The following is a 14,912-nucleotide window of genomic DNA, read 5'->3' as shown; positions in this document are numbered from 1 at the left end:
TATCCTGAATATTATCGTTTAAAGGTATTAATCCCAATAGTTACTAAAATACAATATTTTTTACTATAGTAGTCATTTTAATTTTGTCCTATGCTTTGTAATTTCTCCATTTCTTGACCTGAACATGAGTGTAATGTAACTGTGTCTTGTTGGCCACTTCAGGACCCCGCTGCACTGTGCTGCATCCTGTAACAACGTTCAGGTGTGTAAATTTCTGGTGGAGTGTGGGGCTGCGGTATTCGCCACTACGTACAGCGACAAACAGACTGCGGCAGATAAATGTGAAGAGATGGAGGAAGGCTACAGCCAGTGCTCCCAGTTCCTCTATGGTGAGTGTGCACTGAGTGATATGTTTGGGGTGTGTAACCAGCCAGCTGAAGTGTTAGCTGGGTGTTTGTATTTTGATACCCACATAATGGGGTGCAGGGGGTAGTTTGTGATGGGCTTCCAGTGTCTTTTTACTGAGTGGTAAAGTCATTCAGCAACATTACAGAATAATCTTTCTTTCACATATCACATTCAATGATTTATAGATTATGAATAGGGCACTGTCTGTGTATGGCATGGACTGCAGCCCCTTGGTGCCCTAAAGTAGACAATGACCTGAGTACAACATGGATACTGTTGAAGAGCATATAAACATGTGGACATATTTGTGGTCATCGGGTCCTTCCTTTTACTTTATGGACACTATAAAGTTAAAAAAAAAAACCTGCAAACTTATTGATCCTCCCTGGGTGTAATGCTTTGCAGGCTCTAGTGGAAAAAATAGATGTACATTTTCTTTTTTCTTTTTTCCTTGCAAAAATATGTGCATTTAAATTTTTTCCCTTTTTAAAGGGGTTGTAAAGTCTCATGGTTTTTCAACTTAAAGTGGAAGTAAACCCATCGATTTAAACAGTTAAAAAAAAAAGGCATGCCGGGAATGCTAACTGCACATTGGCTGTGCTCTCAGCCAAACTATTAAACCATCCAATGGCTGGTGTCATAATGAATCACATGTGCAGCACCATAGCAGTTGAAGATTAAACAGAGGCAAAGATGGCAGCTTCCTTGGCTGAAAACGATAGGGGAGTTTACTTCCACTTTAATGCATTAAGGTGTAAAACCTTCTGTGCTGCAGCTGCCCCCACAGAGCCCCCCCCCTCCCTTTTTTTTCCCTAACCGGAGCCCAATCGTCCCAGCGATGTGCATGAGCACAGTGACTCCAGCTGCTGTCTCCGGTCCTCACTGGATGGCTTGATAGCAGCAGGAGCTATTGGCTCCCACTGCTGTCAATCAAATCCAGTGATACAGGAGCGGGGACGAGTCCTGCTGTCTGCGTCAATGTACGCAGCAGCGGGACTCAGGACTCATGAGCGCGCCTGTGTGGGTGTCCACAGGGAAAGTGTCTCTCTGTGGGGGCATCCGTTGGAGAAGAGGCGCCAGGAAGCACTGTTGGGGCACCTCAGAAGAAGAGGATAGGTGCCGCTCTGTGCAAAACCCTTGCACAGAACAGGTAAGTATAATATTAGTAGTGTGTTATTTATTTTTTAAAGGTGAACTTTATCTTTTTTGTCTTTAAACCCAAGAACAAAAGTGTAATGTATTACATCTGACCTGTCCTTAGATGTTCTGGATGTTTTAATTTCCTTTAGTTTTTTTTTTTTTTTTTTTAGTTATGTTTCAACAATTCCAGTCTCCTTGTAACTTCCTGTGCAAAGAACTGACTTCTTAAACAATGTTATCAGCTTTCCCGCTATCGTCTGTGAACTACAGATTACCTGCCCTTTTTGTAATGGAGATGATTAGAGGACAGGTGTTTTGTAGTCCAAATAAGGAGTGATGGCTTTGGGTGATGACTCTGTTCCTCCATAAATACAGTGAGTGTTGTCGCCCTAAAAGGTTCACCAAGTGAAAAAAAATAAAGAAAACAAATGCAGCCGTTACATCCAAGTTTGTTCTTGGGTTCTGTATACTGCAGATATTTTGGTTTGTCCTTGGCATTCTTGGACTTCAGCAGTGTTAGTAAATGCACTTATCTGATCAGCTTTCTTGTTGAATTTTCAGTACTTTTTACTGCAGTAAAGAAAAGGCTAACTTGACTGTTGTGGTCTGACTTCCATAAGAATCGCATGCAGCATATATTATAATCCAGATGGAGTATGTTTTCTGGAAGCTATTCCCAGCCTATTCCCCCCGCCTGTGTGTTTGTATAATAGCAGCCGCAGTAGTCTGCTTACAATGAATGCCTGGAATGTGGCAGATTATAGGCTTCCAGCTTTCACTTGGCTCTGGGCTGAGAAAATAATCGTTAACATGCTGATTAGATTACTCGCTGCCAAGATGCCAGATTTACCCTTTACTATACGGGCAAAGCCACTGCAAGCAGCACACAGCGCATCTAACCGCATTAATCTCTGACCATTCACACCTTGTTGGTCTGGTTTACCTGAACCATGACTGGTGAGCAGATACTGAACCACACATAGAGGTGTCTGCAATTTTTCAACCTACCTAAAGAGCCGTCTGATTATTGTCATATGAAAGAAGTACAGCCTTGGGAATGTGAATGAGTAATGGCTCGGGCCTTGTCTCATCTATCACAGTGTTCATTTTAGCTGTGTAACGTGTCCTATCGATTTGACTTTCCTACTTTAAACAAACCATAGAAGTCACATGCTTGGCTATAAGTTGAGAATGAAAAAAGTCTCGGCCCTTTAACTAATGCCTAATACACATGATCAGAAAATCGTATATGAAAAATGCCACTTTTGAAGCGATAGTACAATAATCTGGTTGTTGGCACAGAGCTTTCCTGAGCCAATCGGGACAGTTCGTGGAAAGCTATCTGAAGAGACGCACACAAAAAATGTTATTCGTACTATACCAGAACAAACGATTTTTGTTTAATCAGTACAGTATTCATCCGGAGAAAACAAAAAACAAAACAGAAGACCAAGACCACGCATGCTCAGAAACAAAAAAAAAAATATTACAACACATTACATACCTTCGGAAGTTGTATTTTGTCGTACGAGAATTTTCGTAATTTAGTAAGCACTTCATTTTCGATATGAGACTAGCTTGCAATAAAAGAAAAACAAAAAACACAATCAAATTCTAAAGATGCACGGAATGATTGTGTTCTGAACCACTAATGCTCTTTTCAAGTCTAGGGGTGCTTTTGCCATACAAAACAAAACCAAAGAAATTCCCAGCTCAACTTACCGACCAGCCTTTTAACCAATCGAATTATCCTGTCTAACAGTATGCGTTTAAAAACAGGGGTTTAGTTTGCACACAATTGCAGATACATGTGTAAGCTTTAAAGCCTCGTCAAGGCACCCAAGTATTTTCTATAGTCCTAACTCTAAATTTCTAGAGCCTCCACAGTGGAAGCACATACATTATAATGGATAGGAAGAGGGTAGGTTAATCTGGAGGGAGCCTGCCCCTCAAAGGCACATGGGTGCACTGGACACCCAGCACATCGCACAATGGCAGCAAAGGTGTTCAGTATGTCCCCTCACCAATATTTAAGCAGTACAAAAAAATGGCCACTGCCCTCATCTATAACTGGTCTTTGCAGCAAGGTGCACATGGGAGGGCAGCGCATGCCAAACATACCAGCTTTGCTATACCATCTTGATCGGTGATGGAAGAGGGGCCCTAGGCTTGAGCTCTGGATATGTAGTGGGGTAATTTTCTGGGCTCCACTGATTGGTTGACCAGGGTTTGCCTTTTGTGTGTCCCTGATTTTGTCAAGGCTCTCGATCTATTGAGGTCTCCTGCTATCCCCTTTTTGTCTGGTTAGAGCTGTGGATGTGTTCGGGTCACCTGTCCACCACCTAATTGGCTGACCTGAATTTAGGATGTATTGGGGTCACCTCCTGTCATCTGAGCAAATGTCTACACTCATATTGGAGCTTGTTAAATAAGTTTCAGTGCAGCACGCCAGACCCTATTTGGATGGGACAGATATCCATGCTGCTCTCCCCTCAGATTAGCTTTACCCAGTTGCTGACTGCCCTATAGCTGTTTTACTGCTACAGGGTGGCCATGCTACGCAGAATCACATGTCTATGTATGTGTGTGTATACTATATATAAATATATATTATGTGATCCTGCACGTCTGGGTACTGGGCACCGGCGGCTCGCTCTCACTATGATTTTACACAGCGCGAGCTGATCAGCGAGTCTCACGGACCTGATGTCCACCGGCACCTGCGGTATGCAGGCAGAATAGCAGTCTGCAAACAAGGCAGATTGCCATTCTGTCAGTACAGAAGGCATGGATCCTGTGTCTCTGCAAATTGGAGACACCGATTAATGCTTCCACTTGTAAAAGTACCTCCCCCACAATTCAATAAAACACTAGCTAGGCACACCATTCATGACCGATAAGAGCAGAAGATCCCGGGAGCCGCATATGAGAACAAGATCTGCTGTGTGTAGACAAGTGACAATCTCAGCCTTAGCGGCTCACATACATATCATAGGCACACAGTTAACCCTTTGATCTCGCCTGATGTTAACCCCTTCCCTGCCAGTGCCATTAGTACAGTGACTGTGCATATTTTTAGCACATTAGTGTCACTAGTTCCCAAAAAGTGTCAGGTGTCTTTGTCCGCCACAATATCACATTCCTGCTATAAGTTACTGATCGCCGCCATTACTATTAAAAAATAAATAAATAAAAATTCCATAAATATAGTATTTCACAAAAGCGAGTACCCCTCACATTTTATGTAAATACATTATTATACCTTTTCATGTGACAACACTGAAGAAATTACACTTTGCTACAATGTAAAGTAGTGAGCGTACAGCTTGTATAACAGTATAAATTTGCTGTTCTCTCAAAATAACTCAACACACAGCCATTAATGTCTAAACCGCTGGCAACAAAAGTGAGTACACCCCTAAGTGAAATTGTCCAAATTGGGCCCAAGGGGGTGTACTCACACTTAGGGGTGTACTCACTTTTGTTGCCAATGGTTTAGACATTAATGGCTGTGAATTGAGTTATTTTGAGGGGACAGAGATTTACACGAAGTGCAGGTTCACACAGGGGCGGCTTCAGAGTCATCCGACTCTGAAGCCGTGCCACACAGCACGGCTTGCAAATGACTCCTTTAACAGAAGTCGATGCAAGCCGCTCCGAAGTCGCCCCAAAGTAGTGCATGAACCCTTTTCTTTTTCTGAACGGCTTGAGTCGCTCCTATTAGAATGGCTCCATTGCACTGAATGAAGTGCGACTTGTCAGGTGGCTAAGTCACCTGACAGGTCGCCCCTGTGTGAACCGGACTTATACAAGCTGTACACTCATTACTTTACACTGTAGCAAAGTTTAATTTCTTCAGCGTTGTCACATGCAAAGATATAATAAAATATTTACAAAAATGTGTGGAATGTACTCACTTTTGTGACATACAATTGTATTTGGGTACAGCTTCGCGTGACCGCGCAATTGCCAGTTAAAGTAACGCAGTGCCATATTGCAAAAGATTGCCTGGTCCTGAAGAGAAAAAATGGGTGTAAAGGTTCCTGCTCTAACGGGCATTGCTTGGATCTGCTATAATCAGAAACGGCTCAGAGCCAGTCTCATCGTCTGACAGATTAGGAGCTGAGAATTGCATCTATGGAGAATGGTCTTTGCCAAACTGTCAGAACCTCCTGTCAATGCACAGAGAGGTGTATATAACAGACTGGCCCTTTAAACAGAATTGCCTAGTCTGTGTAATCTGCCAGGGGGGCATATCCTGGTATCAGCTCTGTTGCTAAGCTGCAGCCATAATCTCCAAATAGGTTTAACAGTCTAGATGTTGTTTACTGCACAAGTTCACACACTCCTCCTCCTCCTCCTCCTCCTCCTCCTTTCGCTTTTTCTACTCCAAAAAAAAAAAAAACTTTTTAGGATATCAATTGGGTGAAATGGAATGTCCACACCGACCTTTCTTGATCTTTTTAATGTGGGGGACCCATAAAATAATCAGGTCTAATACTGTATCTATAGCTACTTTGGTAAGAACAGTAAGTTGAGACATGAGAAAACGGCAGCTCTATGCAACAATTATTTTTAGTAATAAAATATTAATGGCCAGCAAATTAATTGTGGACAGTGAAAAAAAAATGTGTGTTCCCTATCATTGGTGGTTACAGTGATGAAATGCCCACTTTCTGTGGCGGTCAGTGGAAAAGTGCCCCCTACATTGGTAGGTGAAGTTTGAGATCAGTGGGAGGAGGATCCCTTTACCTTGGTGGTCTTTGGGAGGGTTAGTGAGAGAAGGGTTTCATTACATTGGTGGTCATTGGGAATAATGCTCCATGTAATGATGGCTAAAAAGATAATTGGTGTCAATACTTACCTACCTTAAAATGGATGTAAACCCAAAATGTTTTTTTTTTTTTAGGTCATAATGTAGAGTATAAGATTTCCTATCATTTGAGCCCAGTCTTGCCACAGAGTTTTTCCATCTCAGAGCAATCCTCTTTTATACAGTGAGATAATTCTTGACAAACAAAGAAAAACTTTGTCAAATCCTCCCCTTGCTGTGAGTGACAGGTGATTTACATATCTCGTGCACTAGCCTAAGAGACGTGCATTATTTTTTAATTCCCTCCCACTCCTTTCTTCTGCTGCTCTGCCAGGATTGGTTGTCCCACACCTCAGCATGATTTGGCATGCTGAAGTCATGTGGGGACTTTTCTAGATTTTGACTAGATGTTGGTGATCGTAGAAGTTCAGTGTAAGAAATACACAGGAGAAAATGCATGTTGATAAGGGGAGTGTAGAGGTGGGCGGGGAGTCTACTGACATCACAACTCCACCCACTGAGCTCCAGACAACAGACCTACCCACAGAATATGCAGTTTTTCGGGTCTCATAGCAGACAGAGGGGAGACATTTGTCAGATAAGTATACATGCAGGAGGCATCTATATCCTTCTAGATAATCAATATTGCAGTAGTTTAGAAAGGATGAGAGTGGGTTTACATCCACTTTAATGTCCAAAGTTTCTCATTGCTCGAGAACCCCAAGCAACCCTAATTAAAGCGGTGTTAACCCCAAAAGCAAACATTTCTTATATTGCAGCTTACCAATTCTTATGATGTGATTGTTGCATTCGTTTTTATTTTGAGACTTTCTTCTATTTTCATCGACTGATCTGGCCAGGAAGTCGTGTTTTTTTTTTTTTTTTTTTTAAAGAACAAGCGCTTTTGTAGTTGTTGCATGTTTGAAACAAACCATTTACCCAGGGGTGCCCAACCAGTGGCCCGCGGAGCCCTCTGATGTGGGCCGCGACCTCCTGCTCTGGGATGGCTGGTTGGCAAGCCCAGATCTTGGGTTCCCGACCCGGCATCCCAGAGCATCAGTGTTGTGAATGAAGCCGGCAGTAGAGGAAGCAAGCGGCTGCATAGCAGAGCCATATAAGACAATGCCTCCTGTATAGCGCCACCTCTGTCACAGGTGGAGTGATACCAAATGCACTCTGCCTGGAACAGCAACAGCTGGTGATATCCGAATTGAAGACTGTTATTAAAGGTATGTTTTATACTATAATCACAGTGTATATATGGGTATATCTGTTCTGCAGTGGTTACTGGGCTGCTTTCAAACTGCACTGCGCCATAGACCTGTTATTACCTACAGGTTTGGTGCTCTTTCAGAAAGCGCACCACATCTGTAGGATATAATAGAATTCTATGTCAAAGTGCAGCTAACCCATAGGAAAGCCAGAGGTGCACAGCTCTGGGTAAACCACAGCACATCAGTGTGAAAGCAGCCTTAGGCCCCTTTCACATGATCGGTGCGAACCAATCAGACCCTCCATTCACTTCTATGGAGCGGCAAGTGTAAATGTGCCCATTTACACTTGCCTACCTTCAATCCAATCCGCTAAAAGAAAAAAAACAGAAGGGGATCTGTCCCCTTCTATCTGGGCAGATCAGAGGGCTGTGTCCGCTCTGCATATGCAGAGTGTACACGGACCTGTCATCTGCCCACTCCACTCATTGTGGCCCACGACCGGTTACCAAGTCGGCTAAGAGTGGCCCTTGCTCTTCAAAAGGTTGGGCACCCTTGCATTTACCACTAACTGGGGTGCTTACAATGATCTGCTTTTAGTTATGCAAAACCTTTATCCCAAAAGAAAAATATTTTTTTGCTGTAACTGCTTATAAAGTGTTAAAGTAGTTGCAAATTCAGATTCATAAATCACTTGCATCCCCTCTGTTTTATGAAGCTATTAAGTACAGTGTCTTTGTTTAAAAAAAAAAAAAAAAAAAGTATAGTCCTAAATATCTCCTGGCACAGCTCCATTCTGCGGTCACGTGACCTCCCTCCACTCTTTCTGATTTTAAATAGAGCAGCTGAAGAGAACGTCAACTAGCCAGCAGAGGGAGGTCACGTGACTGCAGAGCTGGTCTCTATGCAAGAAGGTATTTAGGACTGTTATTTTTTTTATTTTTTTTAAACTGACACACTGTACTTAATATCTTCATAAAACAGAGGGGATACAAGTGATTTATGTTATTTTACAGCCACAGGAGAGGAGAGGCAGTCATGATTACTGTGGTCAATACACCTGGGGGAATACAGGGACAGGCAGGATCAACCAGGTATTTTAGAACATAGAATCGTGCTTTAAAGGAACAGGAGCCTTTTTTTCTTTTTAGGGTTACAACCACAAAGTTTGGCTTCAATTTGTTAGTTTATCTAAAGCGGGTAACACATTTACCAGTCCCTCCCATAATGCCAAGGCTGCTGTGCTCCAGCACAGGGGTGTGTTACTGGCCAGGTCACCAGGTGAAAACAGAGGGAAAAAGCCTAAAAATGAAAACTAATGCAGCCACTACATCTAGTTAGCCAAAATATATTTCAGTTTTGGGTTTAATACTGCTTTAGGAAAAGCTCATCCACACTGTACCAGCGATCAAAATAAATGACCTCTTCCCCCTGCATAGCCAAGGTTTCTCGCACATTACTTTCCGGTGGTGATGGTGGTGCAGTATTCAGGGTGTGTGCTGTTGGTTGGCAGTGAGTAGTTCGTGTTAAGTAGGATGAAAGAAGATGTCCTTTAGGGCCGGTTCACACAGGGAGCGACACGACTTGCCGTGCCGCGACCTGACAAGTCGCCCCCGTTCTGTACTACGGAACCGTTCTAAGAGGAGCGACTCGAGTCGCTCCGACTTAGAAAAAAGGTTCCTGTACTACTTTTGGGCGACCTCGGGGCGACTTGCATTGACTTCTATACAGAAGTCATTTGCAAGTCGCCGCTGAGGTCGCGGCAGGTCGCGGCATGGCAAGTCGTGTCGCCCCCAGTGTGAACCGGCCCTTACAGTGTAACTTCAGACAAGAATATTTTTGTACAGAAGGCACATCCAATCCTCCTGAGGCACAGAGGTCAGTTTTGCCCAAGAGGAGGAAACCTTCTCCTTCCTGACCCCTGGAAATTTTCCACATTTTGTCATATTACAACCAAAAATGTATTTTATTGGGATTTTTGTGATAGACCAACACAAGGTGGCACATAATTGTGAAGTGGAAGAAAAATGAGAAATTATTTTCTTATTTTATTTTTATTTTTTTACAAATATGTGAAAAGTGTGGGGTGCATTTTTATTCAGCCCTCTTTACTCTGATACCCCTTACTTATAATATAGTGGAACCAATTGCCTTCAAAAGTCACCTAATTAGTAAATAGAGTCCATCTGTGTGTAATTTAATCTCTGTATAAATACAGCTGTTCTGTGAAGTCCTCATAATTTTGTTAGAGAACCTTGGTGAACAAACTGCATCATGAAGGCCAAGGAACAAACCAGACAGGTCAGGGATAAAGTTGTGGAAGTTTAAAGCGGGGTTAGGTAATGAATAAAAAATAAAAATATCCCAAGCTTTGAACATCTCACAGAGCACTGTTCAATCTATCATTCAAAAATGAAGAGTATGGCACAACTGCAAACCCACCAAGACATGGCCGGCCACCCAAACTGACAGGCCGGGCAAGGAGAGCATTAATAAGAGAAGCAGCCAAGAGGCCCATGGTAACTCCTGGAGGAGCTGCAGAGATCCACATCTCAGGTGGGGGAATCTGTCCACAGGACAACTATTAGTCATGCACTCCACAAATCTGGCCTTTATGGAAGAGTGGCAAGAAAAAAAGCCATTGTTGAAAGAAAGACATAAGAAGTCCTGTTTGCGAGAAGCCATGTGGGGGACACAGCAAACACGTGGAAGAAGGTGCTCTGGTCAAACTTTTTGGCCTAAAAGCAAAATGCTATGTGTGGTGGAAAACTAACACTGCACATCACGCTGAACACACCATCCCTACTGTGAAACATGGTGGTGGCAGCATCATGTTGTGGGAATGCTTTTCTTCGACAGGGAAGCTGATCAGAGTTGATGGGAAGATGGATGGAATACAGAGCAATCTTAGAAGAAAACCTGTTAGTTTGCAAAAGACTTGAGACTGGGGCAGAGGTTCACTTTCCAGCAGGACAACGACCCTAAACACAGCTAGAGCTATAATAGAATGGTTTACATCAAAGTATATTCATGTGTTAGAATGGCCCAGTCACAGTCCAGACCTAAATCCAATTGAGAATTGACTTGACAATTGCTGTACAGACACTCTCCATCCAATCTGACAGTTTGCACATTTAGAGAGCCACATTTTTGCCTATTCTTCTTTGCAAAATAGCTCAAAGCTGGTAGAGACATCCCCAAAAAGACTTGCAGCTGTAATTGCAGTGAAAGGGGGTTCTACAAAGTATTGACTCAGGAGGGCTGAACCCTTGACGAACACTTGACCCCTTGATGCCCCTCCCACAGTACTCGGTGACTATTTTTAGCTCTGATCACTGTATAAATGTCAATGGTCCCAAAAAATGTCTGAAAGTGTCCAATCTGTCAACCCGCAATGTCGCAGTCCCACTAAAAATTGCAGATCACCGCCATTAGTAGTAAAAAAAAAAAAAAAAAACAATAAAAATGCCATAAATCTATTCCCTAGTTTGTAGACGCTATAAATTTTGCGCAAGCCAATCAATATATGCTTATTGCAAGAACTTTCTGTTTTTTTTTTTATTTTTTATTTACATTTTTGGGGATATTTATTATAGCAAAAAGTTAAAAATATATATATTTTTTTCTCAATATTGTTGGTCTTTTTTTATTTATAGTGCAAAAAAAAACTGCAGACGTGATCAAATACCACCATAAGAAAGCTATATGTGAGAAGAAATGGATTTTGTTTGGGTACAGAGTTGCCCGACCACGCAATTGTCGGTTAAAGCGACGCAGTGCCGTATCGCAAAAATGGCCTGGTCATTAAGGGGGCAAATCTTCCGATCCCTAAGTGGTTAATGTGACTTATAAAATGTACAACTCAGTTGAACAACAAACTGAAATCTTTTAGGTGGAGGGAAGCAAGAAAAAAAAAATATATATGGTTGCATAAGTATGCACACCCTTAAACTAATACTTTGTTGAAGCATCTTTTGATTTTATTACAGCACTTAGTCGTTTTGGGTATGAGAATATCAGCATGGCACATCTTGACTTGGCAATATTTTCCCACTCTTCTTTGCAAAAACACTCCAAATCTGTCCGTTTGTGAGGGCATCTCCTGTGCACAGCCCTCTTCAGATCACCCCAAAGATTTTCAATTGGAGCTCTGGCCGGGCCATTCCAAAATGTTAATCTTCTGGTGAAGCCATTCCTTTGTTGATTTGGATGTATGCTTTGGGTCGTTGTCATGCTGTAACAAAAGGCTTCCATCTTGCCACTCTACCCTCATAGCCCAGATATATGAAGAATATGGGAGATTGTTGTCACATGTACCACACAGACAGTACTTGTCAGATATTCCTGCAGCTCGTTTAGCCTAGGTTCACACTACTGTGATGCGATGTACTGCAAATTTGATCCACCTGTGTGAGGTGTGAATTTGATGTGCGTTTTTTGAGGTGGATAGGTGCGAATTTACCGTGCATTTCAGGAGGCAGACCGTGAACATTTTGCAGATATGTGGACCGTGTGCTGCAAATTTACTGCAAGTTCAGTTGAAGTCTATGAAGATAAAATTCACACTGCACCATAGGAATTTGCATCACACTCGCAGTAAAGACGCACAGGACCCTTTTATTTATTTTTTTCTTGCACCAAATTTGCAACGCATAGATGTGAACCAAAACCATGGAATACTATGCTTTTTACATGACCTGCGAATCTGTGTTCCTAAATGCATCAAACCTGCTGTAAATTTGCATCAGTGTGGCCCCAGGCTAAAGATGGAAAAAGTTCTGAAATTATTTATCTTTTTATCATTTATTTTTTACAGCACAGAAACCTGACATTTTATCATGGGTGTGTAGACATTTTATACCCACTGTATGTAATCTGCATTTTGGCTAACCAGATCTTACATGTTCTTCTGCAGGTGTTCAGGAGAAGATGGGCATTATGAATCGCGGAGTCCTCTATGCTCTCTGGGACAATGAGAGTGACAGTAATGATGAGCTGAGCTTAAAGGAAGGAGATTGCATGACCATAATCCGGCGGGAAGATGAAGATGAGACTGAATGGTGGTGGGCACGTATAGGCGACAAGGAAGGATACGTCCCACGCAATCTTCTTGGGGTATGTATTGTCTACAACATGGACATCCTGGGTACCTAGATTTCATATAAAGTAGGGTATACATGGACCAAAAATTGGCTGGTTCAGAAGGTACTGCAATATTAAGCTTAAATCCAGAGATTTCCCCCGCAGTAGTTTTTTTTTTTTTTTTTTTTTTCCTTTTTCTTTGCCACTAAATGTTCCTTAATCCACTTCCTTTGAGCCCAGGTTGCCTTGGACCTGCCCCAGCCTACGGCTGGACAGTGAAAGAAGAAACCTCACTGTCTCCTGAGCTCATCTGTCACTCTGCTGTGTTCTCCACTCAGCATTTTTCTTGTCAGCATATTGATTGTACTGCTTGTTACTCTCTCACTTCAGCCCTGATGTACAGGGACTATAAGAAGCTATTACTGGGCCAAATTCGGGTACTTACATGCTCACATTTAAAATTACGTTATGTATAAGTTATACTTTCCCTCTGTGCAATGATACTGCACAGAAAGGTTGCTTAACTCCTCTTTTGGCAGTCCCCCTATTTCAGGTGCCTCCTTGTAGCAGGTTGGGTGCTAAAGAGGCACACATTCCCATTGGGTCCCTAGCCGGGCTGTGTGCATCCTATAGACACACAGCACTGGTAAGCCACACCCCTACTCCCTCCTCACATAAGTTTTGACTGACAGCAGCAGGATCCTATGAGTTCGCTGTCCTCAGTTCCTCCTGTGTCAGGTAAGTGTTTAAGGAGGACAGATGGGGTGTTTTTTACCTTAACCACTTGCCATCCAGTGACATACTGGTACGTCGCTGGATTGGAAGGGTGATATCTTGGTCATCTCTGTAGCTGCAGCAATGATCAAGATATAATTTTTTAAGGCCGGTGATTTCCCTGCGATTTGACAGTAAACCTAGCGGCTAAGAGGCTACTGGATTACTTCTACAGGCTGCGGAAGGGGATTCCACCCTCCTGCCACAGCCTATACCAGGCACTCCTGTGCATCGGGGAGCCCTGTAAGGACCGGACTGGCGCCATCCGGTTCCTGGAACAGAGGGACTGATGTTCCTTCGACTGTGTGATGTCAGAAACCGGAAGTACAAAGAATTTTTTTTATTTTTTATTTATAAAGCGCTGCGCAAACTGTTGGCGCTATATAAAACCTGTATAGTAAGGTGATCAAGTACCACCAAAATAAAGCTCTGTTTGTGGGGGAGGCATCAATTTTATTTGGGTACAGTGTCGCACAACGTGCAATTGTCAGTTAAAGTAATGCAGTGCTGTATCACACAAAATGGCCTGATCATGAAGGGGGGGTAAATCCTTTCCAAAGTCGAGTGGTTAATGAGTTCAGAATGAATGTATTTTATATCTGCCTGGAGTTCAGCTTTAATGAGGAGGAGTACATTAACTGACTAGGTAAATGTTTTTTGTTTTCCCCTTTCAGCTCTACCCGAGAATCAAACAAAGACAAAGAAGTTTGGCTTAGATCATTCTGCAGCATTCCAGCCAGGAAACATCCAGATGTCTGCGTCACTTGAAGGAAAATTGATGATTTTTCCTAAATAAATGAAGGATTGCAACATGCGCTGTGTCAGCGACTGCACATATACCCATAATGCACTGGACTCTTAAAGGGCCAGTGCATCTGACTGTAGACTGTCACCAGTGACAGGTAGTCCAGCCTGCTCTCAGCTGGGCCTGCAAGCTTCTTTTGACCCTCATTATTCGAGGTCACATCACTGCGTCCACAGTCCTTCATCAATCTCCGTTCCATTCCAGCATCATATATGAAGAGCACACAGACCCCATGTATGGATTATTTTTTTATGACCTGAACGGTGGAAATTTTAAGGTTTTTATTTTTTCCCTCACTAACAAATGTATACATTTTACAACTGGACCATATAGATATAGAGGACTTCAGTATTTTACTAAAACATTATTATATATTTATTTTTTTTCTCATTGCTGGAAAATGTAGTTTAGAAATGCTGTGTAAACTCCAGAGACAAAAAAGTTTTTAATAAAAAAAACAAAAAAAAAAACACGTTGTGATGTAGAATATCGTGATTGGTTTCATTGTCCACCTCCAAGGAATTCTGTACTGAGAGAAATATGGTTTAGCTACATCCCTGCCCTCTGCTTCTAATGGATTCTCTCATCTGCTTTTCTGTATGTAAGGCGTTGAATTAAACGCAAAAAAATGTTTTCCTATTTTGTGTAACCTGTCAAAACCCTGTCAGGTGTTGTGTTTTTTTTTTTTTTATTCATAAATGTCTCCCACTTGGGAGATGTCCTTTCACTTCCTGTCTTG

General features: G+C 42.3%; 1 protein-coding gene across 3 annotated transcripts in view; it reads left to right on the top strand.

The window, feature by feature from the left end:
- Nucleotides 1-14,635, top strand: part of TP53BP2 (tumor protein p53 binding protein 2) — a 99,990-nt gene extending 85,355 nt beyond the window's left edge. For all 3 annotated transcript variants that reach the window (XM_077485819.1, XM_077485817.1, XM_077485818.1), the window contains exons 17-19: nt 163-329; nt 12,428-12,627; nt 14,043-14,635. In XM_077485819.1, the coding sequence (XP_077341945.1) occupies nt 163-329; nt 12,428-12,627; nt 14,043-14,084 (409 nt within the window). In that variant the 3' untranslated portion in view covers nt 14,085-14,635. The remainder of the gene's footprint in view (nt 1-162; nt 330-12,427; nt 12,628-14,042) is intronic.
- Nucleotides 14,636-14,912: the final 277 nt, after the last annotated feature.

This window comes from Lithobates pipiens, unplaced genomic scaffold (genome assembly GCF_037356315.1).
Source record: "Lithobates pipiens isolate NorthernLeopardFrog02 unplaced genomic scaffold, aLitPip1_a1.2 Scaffold_18, whole genome shotgun sequence".
NCBI classification, from domain to species: Eukaryota; Metazoa; Chordata; class Amphibia; order Anura; family Ranidae; genus Lithobates; species Lithobates pipiens.
This window is presented reverse-complemented; position numbering and strand designations above follow the sequence as displayed.